General features: G+C 38.5%; 2 protein-coding genes across 4 annotated transcripts in view; both read left to right on the top strand.

Annotated features, from left to right (window-relative positions):
* Nucleotides 1–1484: 1484 nt before the first annotated feature.
* Nucleotides 1485–9853, top strand: soat1 (sterol O-acyltransferase 1). Of its 2 annotated transcripts, none has more exons than XM_034675425.1 (16): nucleotides 1485–1645; nucleotides 2205–2350; nucleotides 3648–3706; nucleotides 4414–4562; nucleotides 4754–4813; nucleotides 4918–5025; nucleotides 5747–6032; nucleotides 6137–6215; nucleotides 6361–6445; nucleotides 6530–6575; nucleotides 6673–6802; nucleotides 6903–7000; nucleotides 7098–7196; nucleotides 7344–7479; nucleotides 7623–7768; nucleotides 7872–9853. In XM_034675425.1, the coding sequence occupies exons 2-16, from the start codon at nucleotides 2206–2208 to the stop codon at nucleotides 7947–7949; spliced, it is 1704 nt and encodes a 567-aa protein (XP_034531316.1). In that variant the 5' UTR covers nucleotides 1485–1645; nucleotide 2205; the 3' UTR covers nucleotides 7950–9853. The 2 variants fall into 2 exon arrangements, with proteins under 2 accessions (XP_034531316.1, XP_034531307.1); XM_034675416.1 differs by lacking the exon at nucleotides 1485–1645 and adding an exon at nucleotides 1941–2053.
* A 1590-nt stretch (nucleotides 9854–11443) lies between these two features.
* abl2 (c-abl oncogene 2, non-receptor tyrosine kinase) overlaps nucleotides 11444–16857 on the top strand; it is a 30739-nt gene continuing 25325 nt past the window's right edge. Inside the window, exon 1 of one of the 2 annotated variants that reach the window (XM_034705068.1) lies at nucleotides 11444–12154. In XM_034705068.1, coding sequence (XP_034560959.1) covers nucleotides 11935–12154 — 220 coding nt within the window. In that variant the 5' untranslated portion in view covers nucleotides 11444–11934. The remainder of the gene's footprint in view (nucleotides 12155–16857) is intronic. The other variant, XM_034705062.1, reaches the window with a different exon arrangement.

The following is a 16857-nucleotide window of genomic DNA, read 5'->3' as shown; positions in this document are numbered from 1 at the left end:
GTCTATTTTAGGTAATATATGCCTTCCAAACCAACTAAATGCAGCATAAAAATCTGGGGAAAATGTGACTGAAGAGGTGTCGTTTTAATTTATCAACAAAAATTCAAAATGTAAAATAAAATAAACAAAAATCTGTGTCATGTAAAACTATTGTATTTATATTTAGGGCTTTCCAATGTACATTAAAAAAAAGTTTTAACATTAATTTTAATGAAAAATTAGTGAGTCATCCTAAATGAACCATGATCTGTCAGAATTAAAGAACACCAATGGACTAAATTTATTTAAATGATTAGTAATGGAGCTAAAAATTAGATTGAAATAAAAAGTGTGTATTGGGAATTTTTTGGGTTCTGACACTTTTGGATAATTGAATATGCCCCGGGTCAAATCGACCCAGGAACATTATTGCTGTTCCAGAGAAACGAACATAACAGGAGGGTTAAAATATGCTACTTAATTTTGTGTTTCATCAAATAGACACACGGCAAACTATAAATCAAATCTTAATCAAGCTGGCAATTGGAATCATATATAGCTCAAACTGCAGTTGTGAGGAATAGCATACATTAGATAAAATACACCTTATACCCAGCAAGCAATGTTCTGTTCTAAAAACATTCTGTTCATGTTACAGAATGTTACTGTAATGTTTTCAGCAGGAAGTTTGCTTTGTGTTCAAAGAATGTTCTCTAGTAACAATCTCTAAAAACATTAGTAAAATGTTTGGTAAACATTCAGAAAATGTGAAGTGACAACATTGCCCTAATGTTCTTGAAACATTCTCAGCAGGAAGTTTTCTTTATGTTCAAAATTTGTTCTCAGATAACGTACTCCAAAACATTCAATAGTCTGTGACACAAAGAATGTTATCAAAACATCCTTTGAATTTTAAAGATAAACATTAAATTAAAGAAAAATGTGATTTGAGGCGTCAGAAACATCCTGAAAACATTTTTTACATGTTGCTTTGAGAATGTTGCTTCTTTGTTATTAAGTAACATTATGGGAACATTTTATAGAAAACATTCAATTATCTGTTACCTAAAGAATATTATTAACACATCCTAGAACAAAATCATTCATTGATAGTTAACAAAAAAGGAAAATTATTTAAATCGATAAACATCCTTAAGATGTTCTTTGAATGTTACACTCAGAACCTTGTTTTGAAACATAATCAGCACTTATAGGGAATGTTAACCAATGTGGTGAGAACATCCCCTGCTAGCTGGGTATTCTGTGTATGTGTATGTTCAAACATGCACTTTCACATATTTGTTGGTTTTAACATAATAGTTGTGCATTCATAGTGCAAATTATAAAAGCCGCGTGTATAATTAATTTGGTCTGGGTGTCATAATGCAACAAGTTCTTGTTAAATATTCTGTACCACCATAGACTATATCCACTCGTGTTGAATCTGATGACAGCGATGATCAACAGGGTAGGCGCTAGTGACGTCAGAAGGAGGAGAGACTTTCAACCAATCAGCGTGAGTTCCCCTGCTCCTCATCTCCCCCTGTTAATGCAATGGGAAAGGTGAGCGGCAGCACAGATTGTGGCGAATAAAGGAGTTATACATCGACATCCCAGCATCGGTGGTGGACTCAAGGACGGAGCAACCCCCGGTAGAAGCGTGGAGGTGAATATGTTTAGGTTTGCGTCGATGTCAGTCACTGTTTCTGTCAACCTGTTTGCGCAGCTAACTAGAGACGACAACAAGTGGACTAATTTGACTACATGTTACCTGAGCTACAAGCTGTGGGTGAACCAGGCATAGGCATGATAGTAAAATGTTTTGTGTCCTGGCATTAAACCCAGGCAGCTAATTAGCACAAAGCTGTGTGATCAGCTCATGAGTGACTTGCCGCCTGTCACACTGTCTCTTTAAACCAGCTGAGGGAAGCTAGCTCGCTGTTAGCTGTGTATCTGAGGAGTGATTGTGGGATCATGTGAGAGTGATTGCTGCTGTCAACTGGGTTTGCTCTGTCTGTCAGTCAGAATACTTTGCATTTGTATCCATGTGAGAAGGGAGGAGGAGTAGTAGCATGTAATTTCTCCTAAAGTCTAGTCCCTAATACTTTTGTTTTCCTCTGGAACCCTCATGCTTTTGATTTCCTCTGGAACCCTGATCCTTTTGACTTCACCTGGAACCCTGATATATATGATATTTGGCTAAATCAAGTTTCTTGTTTCTACAGGATGGAGAATGACAGTGTCCTCCGGTCTCGCAGCCGAGCCAGTCATCAGGTACCCACCTTCCCTGATCTGGATAGCTCTTTGGAAGGAGAAGGTAATGAAGGAGATCATCAGCAAAGAAATGGGGACGCCCATATTACCAGCAATGGTAAGAAAATCTTCACTTCCTCTTCACTGGGGCCCAGAGAGGACAATGACCTAATGTAACAGAGAAATTGCAGATGCAATGTGTAGCCAACTAAGTTCAACCGTCACCTCTCTTTTGGGGGTTTACTGAATTTCCACAGACATTAACTCCTGTGATACATCACATACATGTGCAACACTTGATTTCTGGTGCAATACCTCATAACCATGTGCAATATTGTAATTTATTCCATAACATATTTTATTATTATATTCATCTACTACATGTGCACTCTGGCTTAGGCTAATTTAATTTATTTCATGTCTTTGAAAGTACTTCTTTACCTTTCTTTGTACAGATAGTATTTTTATGTAGAATTTTTGGATTTGTCTTAGGTTTATATATTTATTGTCCTTACTGTCTTGTCGTGTCCTTACTGTCTTGTTGTGTCCTTACTGTCTTGTTGTGTCCTTGCTGTCTTGTTGTTAAGTACCAGCGTTCCATTCACCACGTAAAATTCCTTGTGTGTGCGAGCTAACTGGGCAATAAAGCTTTCTTGAATCTTGAATCTTGAAAGCAATTTGATGTGATCACAAGAAAAGATGACTGAAACAGTAGCCTGACATGTCTTTGGGCAAGCTGAACTGCCTGTTTACTTAAAGCTAAGTACTGAAATTTGAATCAGTAAAAAAAAGAAAGTATGCCAACAAAACAGCCTTCCTATCTTTGATACAATGATAAGTTCAGCCCATTGTTTAATAAGCTATACTGTTTCTTCAATCCAACATCTTGCTAGATGGGTGGAGTGCTACTGCTGCTCGTCTCTGTTTGTCTGACCTCAATAACTTTCCAAACTTATTCATCATCTGACAGCTGGCCCTGCTTGTTACCTACAGTAACCTTTTATACAGTCAGCTGGACTTGCTCAGCTTTGTGGACAATAGAGTGTAACTGTGACACACTGTTATAGGTGTGTCACTGTTTGGATGTCGCAACACTGGATCTAACAACCGATAACATTTTGCTCCTGCTACTTCCTAGATTGTTTTTACAGAGCTCTACAAGTACCTGGTCAAGCATTAGCACTTATACATGATCTTTTTCCTGATGTATTGAAATATTTGTCATGGCATGACCTGATGTTTACATCGATCAGGTCAAAGTTCCACTGGATCAAGGTGACCGGGCAACTCTATTTGCTTTGTTGTTAATTTTGGTGTGTCGGCATTATTTTTCATTATTATTTACTGATGAGTGATGATCAGGATGTTGACTTTTAATATTATTTGACACTAGTATGATCTGTTTCAAATTCCAGGGAAAATTGAAGTGGAACAGGTGATCAGCAAAAAGCTTCAGCTCAAAAGAAAAGCAGAGGTAAGAAAGTCAGTGATTCAGGAAAGACAAAAAAACTGGAGCATAACTGAACGACTCTTCTGGAGGGACAACTGATTAAAACTGCAGTGATGTTGTGTTTACTCTTAATAGGATGTTTAATTTGTCATCTCGCTGTCAATACAATAAATGACTCACGTAAGAGTTACAGATACACAGTAAACAATATACAACATTGTTTCTGTGTTGTACAGTATCTGTTATTTTAATAGTTAAATAAGAAGTTACCATTTAATCACTGTGACACACAAATCTCAGTTAAAAATACGTCATGATGCTTACACCAAGCAGCGGTCAGACGATAATTTTTTTGGCTCAGTGTTGTACAGAAAAATATGATATTGTACAGTTGTTAGTGATGCAAATTTATGCTCTGTATTCAAGGTGTGAAAATATTTATTGTTGGCAAGCTGTAATATTTTTTGAAGGATAACATGCCAGTAAATGCTTAACCAAAAAGCATTTCTACACTGACATTTTACAAATTAACCTAGATAATAGTGTTGATGCCCCAGTGTGGAAACTTTAGGGCACTTAATTTTGTTGGGAATTTATACCAATGTAAATGTAACTTTCTAGAAATGTTCATCACTTCAACACAAAATGTTTGCTGAACTCAAAAAAATCATGTCAAATATTTAAAAAATGTTCGATGCTGTCTTAAAACAATAACTAATTGTTTTTCTCAGTACCTTAAAAGTGATCTGATGCGTCAGTTTGACAACCAGGTCAATGACTTCATGGACAGTCTTATTGAAGAGTCAGCCAGCCTGGAGTCTGCACCTCTACCTGCTGTCTTTTCACCTCGGCTGTCAGACAAAGAGAGGAGCAAGCTCAGGTGCTGCCTAATAATTTCTCTACTCTATTAAAGCTTATTTGTTAGTAAGTTGCACTTACTACAAGAAGGTGCAAGCTAATGTGTGCTAATTTTTTCAACTCCTTCTTTGTCTGACACGCACATACGTTTTCTTCAACAAACTTAAATTTACTGGCCACTAATATCTGTTCTCTTTTGTTTTTTCACTTTAGGCATTTTCGGCCTCCTCATGGCCAGGGCAAACAATTCGTCAGTCGCAGGTCCCTATTAGAGTAAGTTCACTTTCAATAAACACTACCTGATGTCTCGTGTCACACGGCACGTTTCTATCCCTATACATTTTTTAAGTCTTGTTTTTTTTTCCTTCTTTCTTCAGTGAGCTGTTTGAGGTGAACCACATCCGCACCATCTACCACATGTTTATCGCCCTGCTCATTCTCTTTATCCTCAGTACACTGGTGGTAGATTTCATTGATGAAGGCAGGTAATGTGGAGAACTGCAGTCAGATTTGCATTTTTTAACGCCTTTTCAATTACCGTATTGACCCAAATACAAGACGTGCATCTGAAAAGTGTGGGATCATCTTTATTCTGGGTTTCGAAAATAAATGCCAATATTTATGTCCAAGAGACCGCACCACTTATCTGTAAAGCAAGTGTATCCCTCATGACTAGAAACAATCTTTACTAATGCAGCAGATATAAAACAACTGTCAAACAGTCAATATATATGATGTCTCGGATGTAATTTCCGAAGATGAGTCCAAAAATATCTTCTTAAAATGTGACTCAAAACCGAGCACAGATATGCCGATTAGCAGGGCAATCATTATCTGCAGGTTATCTAAATTTGTATGGTATTAAAATACTCATACCATGAAGTGCTTAATTTACAAATGTATTTCATTCAAATGTGACAATTTCATTTTAAGAGAAATTCAGTGTGTTTTATCTTTATTGCCAAATATTGGTATATTTTCAATGAAAACAAGATTTGGTCTTTAAAGTCCTCTAAGAATTAATCTTGAATAAGGGGGACTGTCTTAAAAAAAAGGGTAGTCCTATATTTGGGCCAATATAGTAAGTCAGTTAACTTTAAAAATCACCATCTTATCTTTTAAGCTTTTGTTGAAGTATTTTTTTCATTTCTGTCACTTTTGTAAAATCTTTGAACTAAAATCTGCGCTGTATCTCCTCTGCCTCAGACTGGTGCTGGACTTTGACCTGCTGGTCTATGCATTTGGACAGTTCCCTCTGGTGGTGTGCACATGGATCTGCATGTTCCTGTCTGTGCTAGTGGTTCCCTACACCCTGTTCCACCTGTGGTCACAGACTCAGTCTGGGTCTTTGAGTCACCCCTGGTTGTACAGTTTGCTGTTTGGCTCCATATTCTTGCTCTACCAAGGTCTGTGTCTGGGATTCCTGCCCACATATGTGGCAGTGACCAATGGTTTACCACCTGCATCCAGCTTCATCATCATCCTGGAACAGGTAGATGAATCAGTATGGCTGTGTTTCTATTCTCCCACCAGGACAATCTGTTGACTCTGTTGCTGTAGTTGCAATGTTTTTCTCTCTAATGTGTCTAATTCTAGGTGCGTCTCATGATGAAAACCCACTCCTTTGTCAGGGAGAATGTACCAAGAGTGCAGACCTGGGCAAAAGAAAAGACCAGTATGTAACGTTTAAGATGAATCATATTATTTATATATTTATTTCCCCTGTTTGTTATTCTTTAGCTACTTTCCTTTTCTTTGTGACTGAATTCCCTTTATTCTTGAAGTCTTTAAGCTAATAAAGTTTTTCTTGTTATTTCTAGGTCCCAGCCCAGTGGTCCCTCAGGTGTCTCAGTATCTGTACTTTCTATTTGCACCCACACTAATCTACAGAGACAAGTACCCCAGGTAAACAAAGCTTCTTATTGCTCCTTTATTTTCCCATAAAGTAGCTCATATGATTGGTCAGACCATGTTTCTTGAATAATGCAGGAATCCAGTGATTAGGTGGAGCTACGTGGCTACAAAGTTGCTACAGGTACCAACGTTTTTTCCCTTACAAGACTTTTATTTAAAATTGCAAGAAAAAGGCTGATCATGTTTCACTCACAGTTTGAACCATTCCCATCACACAGGTCCTGGGCAGTCTCTTTTATGCCTATTATGTGTTTGTGAGGCTCTGTATCCCTCAGTTCCGCAGCATCCGTCTGCAGCTGTTTGACCTAAGGGCCATGGTCCTCTGTGTCTTTAACTCCATATTGCCAGGTAACATCAGCAGCTTTCCTACTATGTACGCCTAAATGTCGCTCTCAGAGATATTCAGTATTTCAAAGATTTTTTTATATATATTCTTCTTTCCTGACAGGAGTGCTGGTTCTCTTCCTGGGATTCTTTGCCTTCCTGCACTGTTGGCTTAATGCTTTTGCTGAGATGCTCCGCTTTGCTGACAGGATGTTTTATAAGGTACTAATGCTGTCACTGGTCACAGCAGCAACATTTAAATTAAGTTTACATGTTGTACTTAATACTTTACCTAAATGCTTTTTATTAAACATCACAGGATTGGTGGAATTCAACCTCTTTTGCCAACTATTATCGCACTTGGAATGTAGTTGTCCATGACTGGCTGTATTACTATGTGTACCGGGACTTTCTGTGGGTGAGTTTACATCAATATGAAAAGCCTTTTTCTGATGTCTGAAAGACATTTACCAAGTTATTGCTTATAAATAGTGAATGGATCAGATCAACCTTGTATTCCACTGCTGTTTTAACTTGTCTGTTCTTTCTGCTGTTGTATTTCCAGATTTCTCAGAAGCGTTTCAGACCAGCAGCCATGCTGTTTGTGTTCACCGTGTCTGCAGTGGTCCACGAGTACATTCTTGCAGTCTGCTTTGGCTTCTTCTATCCGGTCCTCTTCTGCCTCTTTATGTGCTTTGGAAGTAAGAGAAAATATCCTAATGCTCCCTGCTTCTTTTGTTTGAGTGACCAAATGGATATTAATAGTTTTCTGTATGAAGCAAAACAGAAAAAGGAATGAGTCTTTTCAAAATACTTAGTTTGTCATGTCCTCACTCTCTCACAGTGATGTTTAACTTCATTCTGCATGACCAGAGGAAAGGTCCCATCTGGAACATCATCATGTGGACTTCCCTCTTCCTGGGGCAGGGAGTCATCATCTGTTTGTACTCTCAGGAGTGGTATGCCCAGCGCTACTGCCCCCTGAAGGAGGTGACACCTGTCGTTTATTTAGTTGTTCTACCAACACAAGGCACAGGCAAAAAAATCAGGTTCATGAGATAATGTGTTATATTTTTTCTTTCTTTCATTTCAGTCTTCATTCTTTGAGTTACTGAAACCTCGCTCCTGGAGCTGTGTGAGAAACTCAATGTCAGACTCTCACAAGCTTTGATCTGAGTTCGGACTACCCTGGAGGACAATCACTGATCAGCACCAATTTGACCAGAATTTTGGTTACCTTTCATAGCCTCTGGTCTTTCATGTTTGTTTTATTTTATTGCACATTGGTCGAAATGCCCTTTACTCAAACAGCTTTGTCAAAGTGATGCCTGACTCACCCGTTTGTTTTCAAAACCCATCTAAATTACAAGTTCACATAAAGCCATATGTGAACTCTTTTATGTTAATGTTTTATTTAATTTTCAGATGTAATTACTTAACTTTTGCCTTTTTCAACTGTGAAACCATTCCTTGTGCCAAAATGACAGTGGCAGGCATGATATGGCAGCTGAATATAAACATTAAAAATGAAGTAATGGTTAATATTCAACGAATGCTGCAATCCGTACTTAACACCACACACAATGTAAATTTTATTTAGTGTGGTATTTGGAAAGACTTTCAATTTGAGTTCTGTTCACTGCCAAAAAGAATTATTTAGAAAAAAATGTGTTTTGTATAAATCTATGAGAAGCTGTGGCCTCTGCATAATACTTTCAAGATTGCAGTCGACTTGTCTGAGGAGGAAAAATAGGGTTGCATCTGATATGGTCATATAGTTGGGGTATTATTTTATAGTAATCCGAAACTTTAAAGAAGAGTTGTTTTTTTTTATGGTACATTGGAACTATAATGATTTCCTTATCCCAAAGTAAATACCTACTTTTCTCTTTATTTTCAGTTGTGAAGCAACAAATGTTGGGTACTTGTTATAAGTCATGACACTGAACTCTATTTTGATAAAGTGAATAGAAAATATTATTATGCTTTATAAAAAACAATGTATTCTGTGATTGCTAAATGTATTCTTTCAGATTAGATTTTTGTTTTCAGTTGACACATTTTGAACCTAAATGGGGATTTATTTTCTTTACCTGACCATATGAAGAATTATGCAAAGGTGCAATAGCAACAAAATAATGTAATTCTACTGAAACTGTTGCAGCTGGCTGCTAGAATGTTATTACATTTGAATTGTACTTGATTTGCAATAAGGGCTACAGTCCAGAGAGTACATTAAATGAGACAGTGTTAGGATGTTTAAATCACTCAAGTTTCCTTAAGAAGATAAAGTTATATGTATTTTGTCAGACCAATGGAAAAAGGAATGTGTATGTTCATTGTGCTTATAGTTCCTGTGGTCTTGAAATATTGTAATATTGTGTTTACACATTTGTGTATTATTAAGGAAATCATAACAAAGCTAACACACAGTTAATGTTGCCAATTCTGGTCTATTGCAATGCTGAGAGGATGTATTTATTTTTGAATGATGAGATGCACAATACAGGTTTAAAACCAGCAATTGAAAACTGCACCTCCAAAAACTGTTTGACCACAGGGGGGCACTGTATTCATAGTTTTTCTTATTTAGCACTCTACTCAGTTTGGCCGTCAGGAGCTGAAGTGGTTTTCCCCAAGAGTCCCTTGTCGACTGTATAGTATGTTGACAAACACAAATACCAGCAACCTACCTTTGTTTTAATTTCCACAGATTATAGCATAGTTATTGGGATCTCCTGTGGAACTTACTTTTAGCTGAGAACTCCTTCTTTGGTTGAAGCCTTAATCTTGCTTGCCTATGAGATGTCAATAATAACATGTATAGAAATGAAGAGCCAATCAGCAGAATTGCTGCTGTATTTGGATGATTTTATTATTTTTGGGAGTAAAACGTCCCACTTTGTCATATTTGTTTTCACTATAATGTTCTTTTTTCTGGTTTGGAGAAGCACATTGTGTCAGGTGGCAATTTTACAGGTTTGTATATTTTGGGTCATAGACAAATGCCAGATCTAGTCTTTATTAACAAACCAATGTATATGAACTAAGAAGAATAAATGGAGTATGAATCCATTTCCTATGTTTTTCAACTTATTTTGTATTTAAGTTCTGTATTTATTGGTCCAAAGATAAAAAGTATTGCAGTACTCATATTTACATTAATTTGCACATACAAGAGAAGTTACTCCAAAGGATAAGTACCTTGGTTGCTGTATAAAGGTTAAACCTTTATGTCTAAAATAGGGGTGTCAAACATGAGGCCCGCGGGCCAAAACCGGCCCGCCAGAGGTTCCAATCCGACCTGCGGAACAACTTTGCAAAGTGAAAAAATGACAGAGAAGACAATAACTGCTATTTTTCAATAAAAGTAACTACTATTTCAAATTTGTCCTCTGGAGGTCAAATACAATCATAGTGCTGTCGGAGCGAACCTGAACGGCACTTTTTTCCAGGACTTTTTTTTCTCAAAGTGAGAAAATAGATGACTTGCTGTTTGCTTAATCCAGTTGAGATTCATAAAGATGTTTTAGAGCACTATAAGATGATCCACTAACTACTAACACTAGCACTACACCCCTGCATACAACACTGTCCAGCAAGCAAACTGTTCATGCTGGAGCTGAGGGGTCCAAAATGATCAACTTTACCTTGTTCATTATTATAATCTATCTGTTCTTTTGCTGTTAACATTACACTCTGTGTCATGTGAAAGGGAAACCTGTGTGTTTGGTGTGAGTAAAATACTCAGCCCGCTATGAGACATGTCATGGCGAAAAATACAACAGCTGTTTTTGTAGACAGATGGTTCACTAAATGTGAATATTTTCAAAATGTACATTTTTTTTAACTAAAACAAAGGAAAACATTTAGAGTTGTCATTATTTATTGGTTATTATGTTATACTGGTCCAGCCCACTTCAGATCAACTTGGGCTGTGACCCCTGAACTGAAATGAGTTTGACGCCCCTGGTCTAAAATTTACATAGCAAGTCCTACAAATATTAATAGAATTATATTTTTTAATAACACTTCAGAAATCTCACTTTATCTAATCTTCTGATGTTGCCCAATTGAGAACAATGCAAAGAATTTCGTTCTGTTTCATTAATTCTCAACTCAACTCAACTTTATTTACAGCACCTTTCTTACATAAAATCATGCAACCCAAAGTGCTTCACAGAATAACAGAGACCGAAAACAACAGCAATGGTAAAATTATAAAAGTCAAGATTATAAATAAAATACTTAAAAATAAAATAAAATCAATACAGTAAAATTAATAATAAGTAATAGTGGAAAGAAAAGTTAAAAATAAGTTAGCGTTGACAAGATCAGGTGCATAAAAGAAATAAATAAATAAATGAATAATTAAATAAGATAAATATATGTTAAAACAATGATTATAATAATAATGGTTAAAATAATAATACAAATAATTAAAAAAATAAATAATAATAATAATAATAATATTAATGATAATGTAGTCCAGGGCAAAAAATAATTACTCCAAATTAATGTATCTCAAATGTCTGCATTTGTTTTTCAAAACAGCAGCACAGATTTATCTGATGATAGAAATTATTTTACGTTTTTTTTTTCTAAGACTCACAAATCAGACAGTATACAACACACCATCTCCCCTCCAACAGGACCAGATGCGCAGGGGTTTTGTTTGGGACCCGGTTAGTGTTGGTGAGGTGGAGGAGCACGGTGACAGGGGATCGAACCCCCCGCCTTGTGCAACACATCTTCTGTTCTGCGGTAAAGATGGCGGCGTCAGAGGGGGCGCGTAGCGGCCGGACATCGGCGAAACGGCTTTGAAAAGCTCCACATTTGACCGAATCTCACTCGTTGGGTGCTCTTTGTGTCACCTCAGATACCGTCTGGATCAGCGGAGTGAAGAGAGACGCTGTCACGCTGCGGGGTTGTGGTTTTATTGTTGAGGCAGCAGGGTGGGTGGGTTTCACTGAGCTAACGTTAGCGAACAGGCTAAACCAGCTAATACGGGCTAGTTAGCTCCGTGAGGAAGAGTGAGGAGGGGATTGAGGAAGACTATTCGGGCCACACCGCTCCAGCTCGAGGGAATGTGAACCAAAGGTGCGCAGGGGGGTTTGCTCGCATCGTCCCAAACGTCCTTCCACCAAACTACCGGGATGGGACAGCAGGTAGGCCGCGTCGGTGAGAGCACATCGACCGGGCTCCAGCCACCACAGCCCCACGCTCCCCAACCGCACCAAGGGAAGGGGAACCGGGGGAGCGGCGCCGGGAGGAGACCCCGAGAACCCGGCAGCAGCAGCACCGGGACACCGCCAGGAAGGGCTGCTGTAGTCAACGTGCCCGACCCGGGGATCAATATATTCGTGCAGCATTCAGGTAATGAGAGAAGCACATTGATATGAGAAGGTGTGACTGTAAAGAGGGTTTACTTTGATATGTGTTTGCTGCTGCTCCGCTAGCTCATCCTATGCTAGTTTGACAACGACGCGTTAGCGGAAATAGCCACTCCACCAAATCCTATCTTTCATTGACTGATAATTTCAGATAATGTGTCTACTTTTGTGTATACTGACAGTGAGTGTTATAGCTAAGAGATAGATAAGAGTTGCACAGATTTATAGAGGTTTGTTGGAGCCCATGTATGTGCTGCATGTGACCCAGTGATCCCGAAGGAGAGACAATGTTTGTGAAAAGAGGAAGAGTCTGCCATGCTCAGCCTGAAGGATCAAGATTCAAGATTCATGAAAGCTTTATTGCCCAGTGAGCTTTGCACACACAAGGAATTTGACGTGGTGAATGAAACACTGGTACTTAACAACAAGACAGTAAGGACACAACAAGACAGTAAGGAGAATGAATATATAAACCTAAACACAAATCCAAATTCTAAATAAAGATAGAAATACCATCTGTACAAAGAAAGGTATAGAAGTACTTTTAAAGACATGAAATAAGTTAAATTAGCCTAAGCCAGAGTGCATATGTTGTAGATGTATATAATAATGAAATATGTTATGGGATAAATTACAATATTGCACCGGAAATCAAAGTATTGTACCAAAGAGCTCCACACTGAGTTCGCCATCTGCGGCGCCATCTTGGATTTCATTGACAAGAAGTTAGCTAGTTATGTTTTTCTCTGTGTCTTACATGGTTTGGTAAACAGTGATTCGTGCCTCAGGAGGTTAAGCAGCAATTCCACCCCATTAACTCAGTACAGCAGCCACCACAGGCTCACATTACAATGGCTTGTGCTTTTCACATGCTCACTTACATCCTCTGTCTGATTGTGTCTACTGTTACAACACACTCAGCAAGATGACTGCACACTTTGATCTGAGGGGAAGTCTGTGTGAATTATTAAAGTCACCTTCTTTCATGACATGAATACTCTCGTGCAAATCAAAGATTAAAGCTCCTCCTGTGTGTTTATGATTGTGTACCCTAACGTCTCACTCCACATGTGACCAGTGAATTAATCGGTCATTTACAAAACAGATCACATAAAAAACAGAGGTGTGGCACTCCCTTTCATTACCCATGTTCCTGCCACTGAGCACTGGGTAGGCATTGATACTGTTATCTGCTCCGTGAGTCATGAGAAATGGCCCAGCAGTAACCCCTCTGTGTCCTAAATGGCCTGCCTCCTTCCTCCCTTTAAGTATGGTTTATGAGTGACTGACATGGGCTTCTTACTAATGGTGATGACAGGACGCCTACTTGGTGACGTGTATAATCTCATCACTATAATGTCTTCAATTAGAAAAGGGCTCTTTTGTTGAAACTGCAGATTGATTTACTTGGCAATCTTGCAAGTGTTCACAGATCACTGACCCTTACATCTCTCACTATTTGTCTGTGACATCCTGTGCTTCACTTACTTATAGACTTTCAGGTATTTGGTGTGTCTGCCTGCAGATGATTTTATTTCTTGCTCATTTGTGTCCTCCAGAGAAAGGTCACTGCACATGTGCTGCACTGATGTAGAACTACTGGCATAACTTACCTTGTTTCCATTGATGTCCCAGCATTCGTTTTAATGTGCAAAGACACACAGAAAGTTGTTACACAGAATGAATGAATGTTACACATGTTCAATTCCTGCCTGCTGTATCTGAAAAAAAGCTCTCCTCTGCTTGAAGTACATGTACAGTCAGACAGACCTGCTAAGTGCCCAACCACTCAGTGGCTGCATCGTTGCATTTCCTCCAATGTTCAGGCAGGAGTGGCCTTTTTATAGCAGCCAAGATGCAGTCACATAGCCACTCTACTGAGAGACTGCTACCCTTCAAAGCACACAATAATAGAACAAAGATTCTTAAGCGAGCAAGCTTGGTGCTGTGCACTCAGTCTTACACTGACGATCAAACAGCCTTTTTTTTTTAGGTAGCAGAGTCTTTTGATAGTGATGCAGCTTTATCCTGTCTGTGTGGTTGGAGCTTGGACATTTGTGTTTACTTTTGGTGTGATGTCTACAATTACACTGTAGTTAACCACTTCCCTGTTAATAAATTCAGCATTTAGTTAGTAAAAGTTTCAAGTTAAAATTGAACATGTTCAGCTGCAAAGATAGTACGGCAGGAATTTAGGGGTGCACGATATTATCGGTATCGGTCGATATTGGCTTTTAAATTAACTATCGGATATCAGCCAACACGCCGATATCTGCCGATATAATTAACCGATAAAATAATGGTCTGCTGCACACATGTTGGGCTCATGTTTTAAGTTAAATTGGAATTCAAGCAGCATTCTGTAAGGTACATGTAGCTGACTAATTTAGGCACATTTACTGTCAAAGAGTAAACTATTTTATTTAATTTGGGTTTAATTGCTGTACAGTTGCTCTCTTCACATGTTGCCTGTAAACAGAGGTTAGGTTTACTTACTATGTCAAATGTGAAATTGGCCAAATTTGCCCTGGTTGTGCGTATTGTTATGATTGTCTCAGGGAGAGCATCAGTCCCAGTTTTAAGTAGCATGTATCTTTTTGTATGAATTTTGTTTGAAAGCAATTGTCATAAATAAATATGCAGTTTTAAGTATTTTTCTTATTTTACACAAGAAATGAATATTACATAACAAATGTGATAAGAGTATCACCATAATACTGTATGCTAATTCCAATACAGAAGAAAATTGATGATCTCTGGAATTAGGTGTGCGGAAAATAAATCGATATCGGTAATCGGCTAAACGAGTTGTAGAATATCGGCATATTGGATGTTGCCAAAAAATCCAATATCGAGCATCCCTACAGGAATCTGCACAGTTTGTTTTGAATGTTTGGTATGATAGGTAACAATAGAGCATTTAAACAACTGGCTTCTTGATTTCATAGTAATATATCAGCAGATATGCTGTTGTATGGTGAGATACTTTTATCTATAGTGTAAGTAGAGCTGATGATGGGGCTTTATCATAGTTCTGCTGATTTTTACAGAGAAGCCATGTGACCACACATTGTTCAGGGGAAGTTAAGATAAGAGGAACCTCACTGATTCCTTGCAGGGAACTTGAAGTGTCACATCAGCAAAAGGAAGTACAAAAAACAGCCTTCCTGCTTAAATGGATCAGACCCCGACTTGTTAAAGTGGTTTTAATAATCCTGCTTTATAACTGCTTTCTAACAGACTGGCATACTTCTGATGCTAAATGTTGCCCTCTTGGTATGTAATTGAAAGGTGCCAGTCTATGAGGAATGTGTTTTTGTCTGTTGAACTCGTGCCTGTGGGTCTCTGCCTGTCTTTTCAGTGAGTATCAGAGGGTATCATCGTTGCACATGCCTCCCACTAGAGTTTTTTTCAGTGTGTCTGAAAACACTGAGTCATTTGAGGGGCCAAATTAGAGGATGGAGACTATCAGTGTAACTTGGTTGTAAATGTGTCGTCCCCTGTGGCCTTTACCTCATGTATCTTTCCCCTACAGCTACAGATGTGCTGTGACAAGGTGGAGCCTGTCCTTTGTGCAGGTGTGCAGCAGTTCTTTTCCCCTTATCTCTCATGCAGCCTCTCTGTCTACCAATGAAACAGTGTTTACCCTGCTCCACTGTCAGGGCAGCTACATACAAACTGAGTTAAACAGGGACAGACAGAGAGCACAGAGCCTCTGCTGATTCAATGAGTATCTATCCTACCTTCATGAGTATTGATGGAGGTGCAGAACTGGTGAATCAGTGGCTGCCACATATTGATGATTCCACCCCTTAAGCCTGGTCAGGAGTTCAGGGAACTCCATCTCAGCATTTGGTTCATCTGATACACACACTGCAGTAGAAAGAGAGAGGGTTCTGCTGAAACCATGAGTATTGTGAAGTTTCACTATCACTACAGCATGTTACTCATCACATGCCTTATGTTTAGCCTCTCTTAAATGAAACCTAGCTTACATATTGTTTGTTAAAAAACATGTTTATCCATTATTGGTAAATTGACTGTAAAGAATGGTACATCAAAGGGTCTTTTATATAAAATCAACAAAGCAATGAGCCAATCTATTTTTATTCTGAACAGATCATAGAAATTGGGGCAGATGAGACGATTTGAACACATCTTGGCAGCCGTATCCACAGTGAATACAGAGCCAGCCGCCGTACCTAAAGTGCGACGCTGTTAAAGCTGCCCAGAGGAGAAAAGAGATGCCTGGTTCCAGGATCCAAGGACCTAAGCTGATTTGCATCATGGGTGAAATTAGATTAGAGACAAATCCACTTTTCTGTGGACTCTATGTGCTAAAACCCCAACCCCGGAGATAAGTCTCACAGCAGCCAGTGTGATATCGAGGGAAAATCAAGTTGTGGGTGCTCTAGCTGCTACTGATGAGATTTTAACAGGCTTTAATAGATAATGTCCTGGAGTGATGATGATTAGTTGATAAAAACTAGTTTGAGAATGACTGCTATTTACCACTAGGAGGAGCCATGGCCACACCTCCTCTGCATGTAACTGGCTGTAAATTAGGGCAAAACTGATGAGTCTGACTGATAGTCTCAGAGTTTGGAATATATCTGATTCAATGGATGTGTTAAAGAGGCATAGCGGTTTTGTGCAGATCATTTTAACACATCAAACATGGTTTAT

Source organism: Notolabrus celidotus, chromosome 2 (genome assembly GCF_009762535.1).
Source record: "Notolabrus celidotus isolate fNotCel1 chromosome 2, fNotCel1.pri, whole genome shotgun sequence".
Taxonomy (NCBI): domain Eukaryota; kingdom Metazoa; phylum Chordata; class Actinopteri; order Labriformes; family Labridae; genus Notolabrus; species Notolabrus celidotus.
This window is presented reverse-complemented; position numbering and strand designations above follow the sequence as displayed.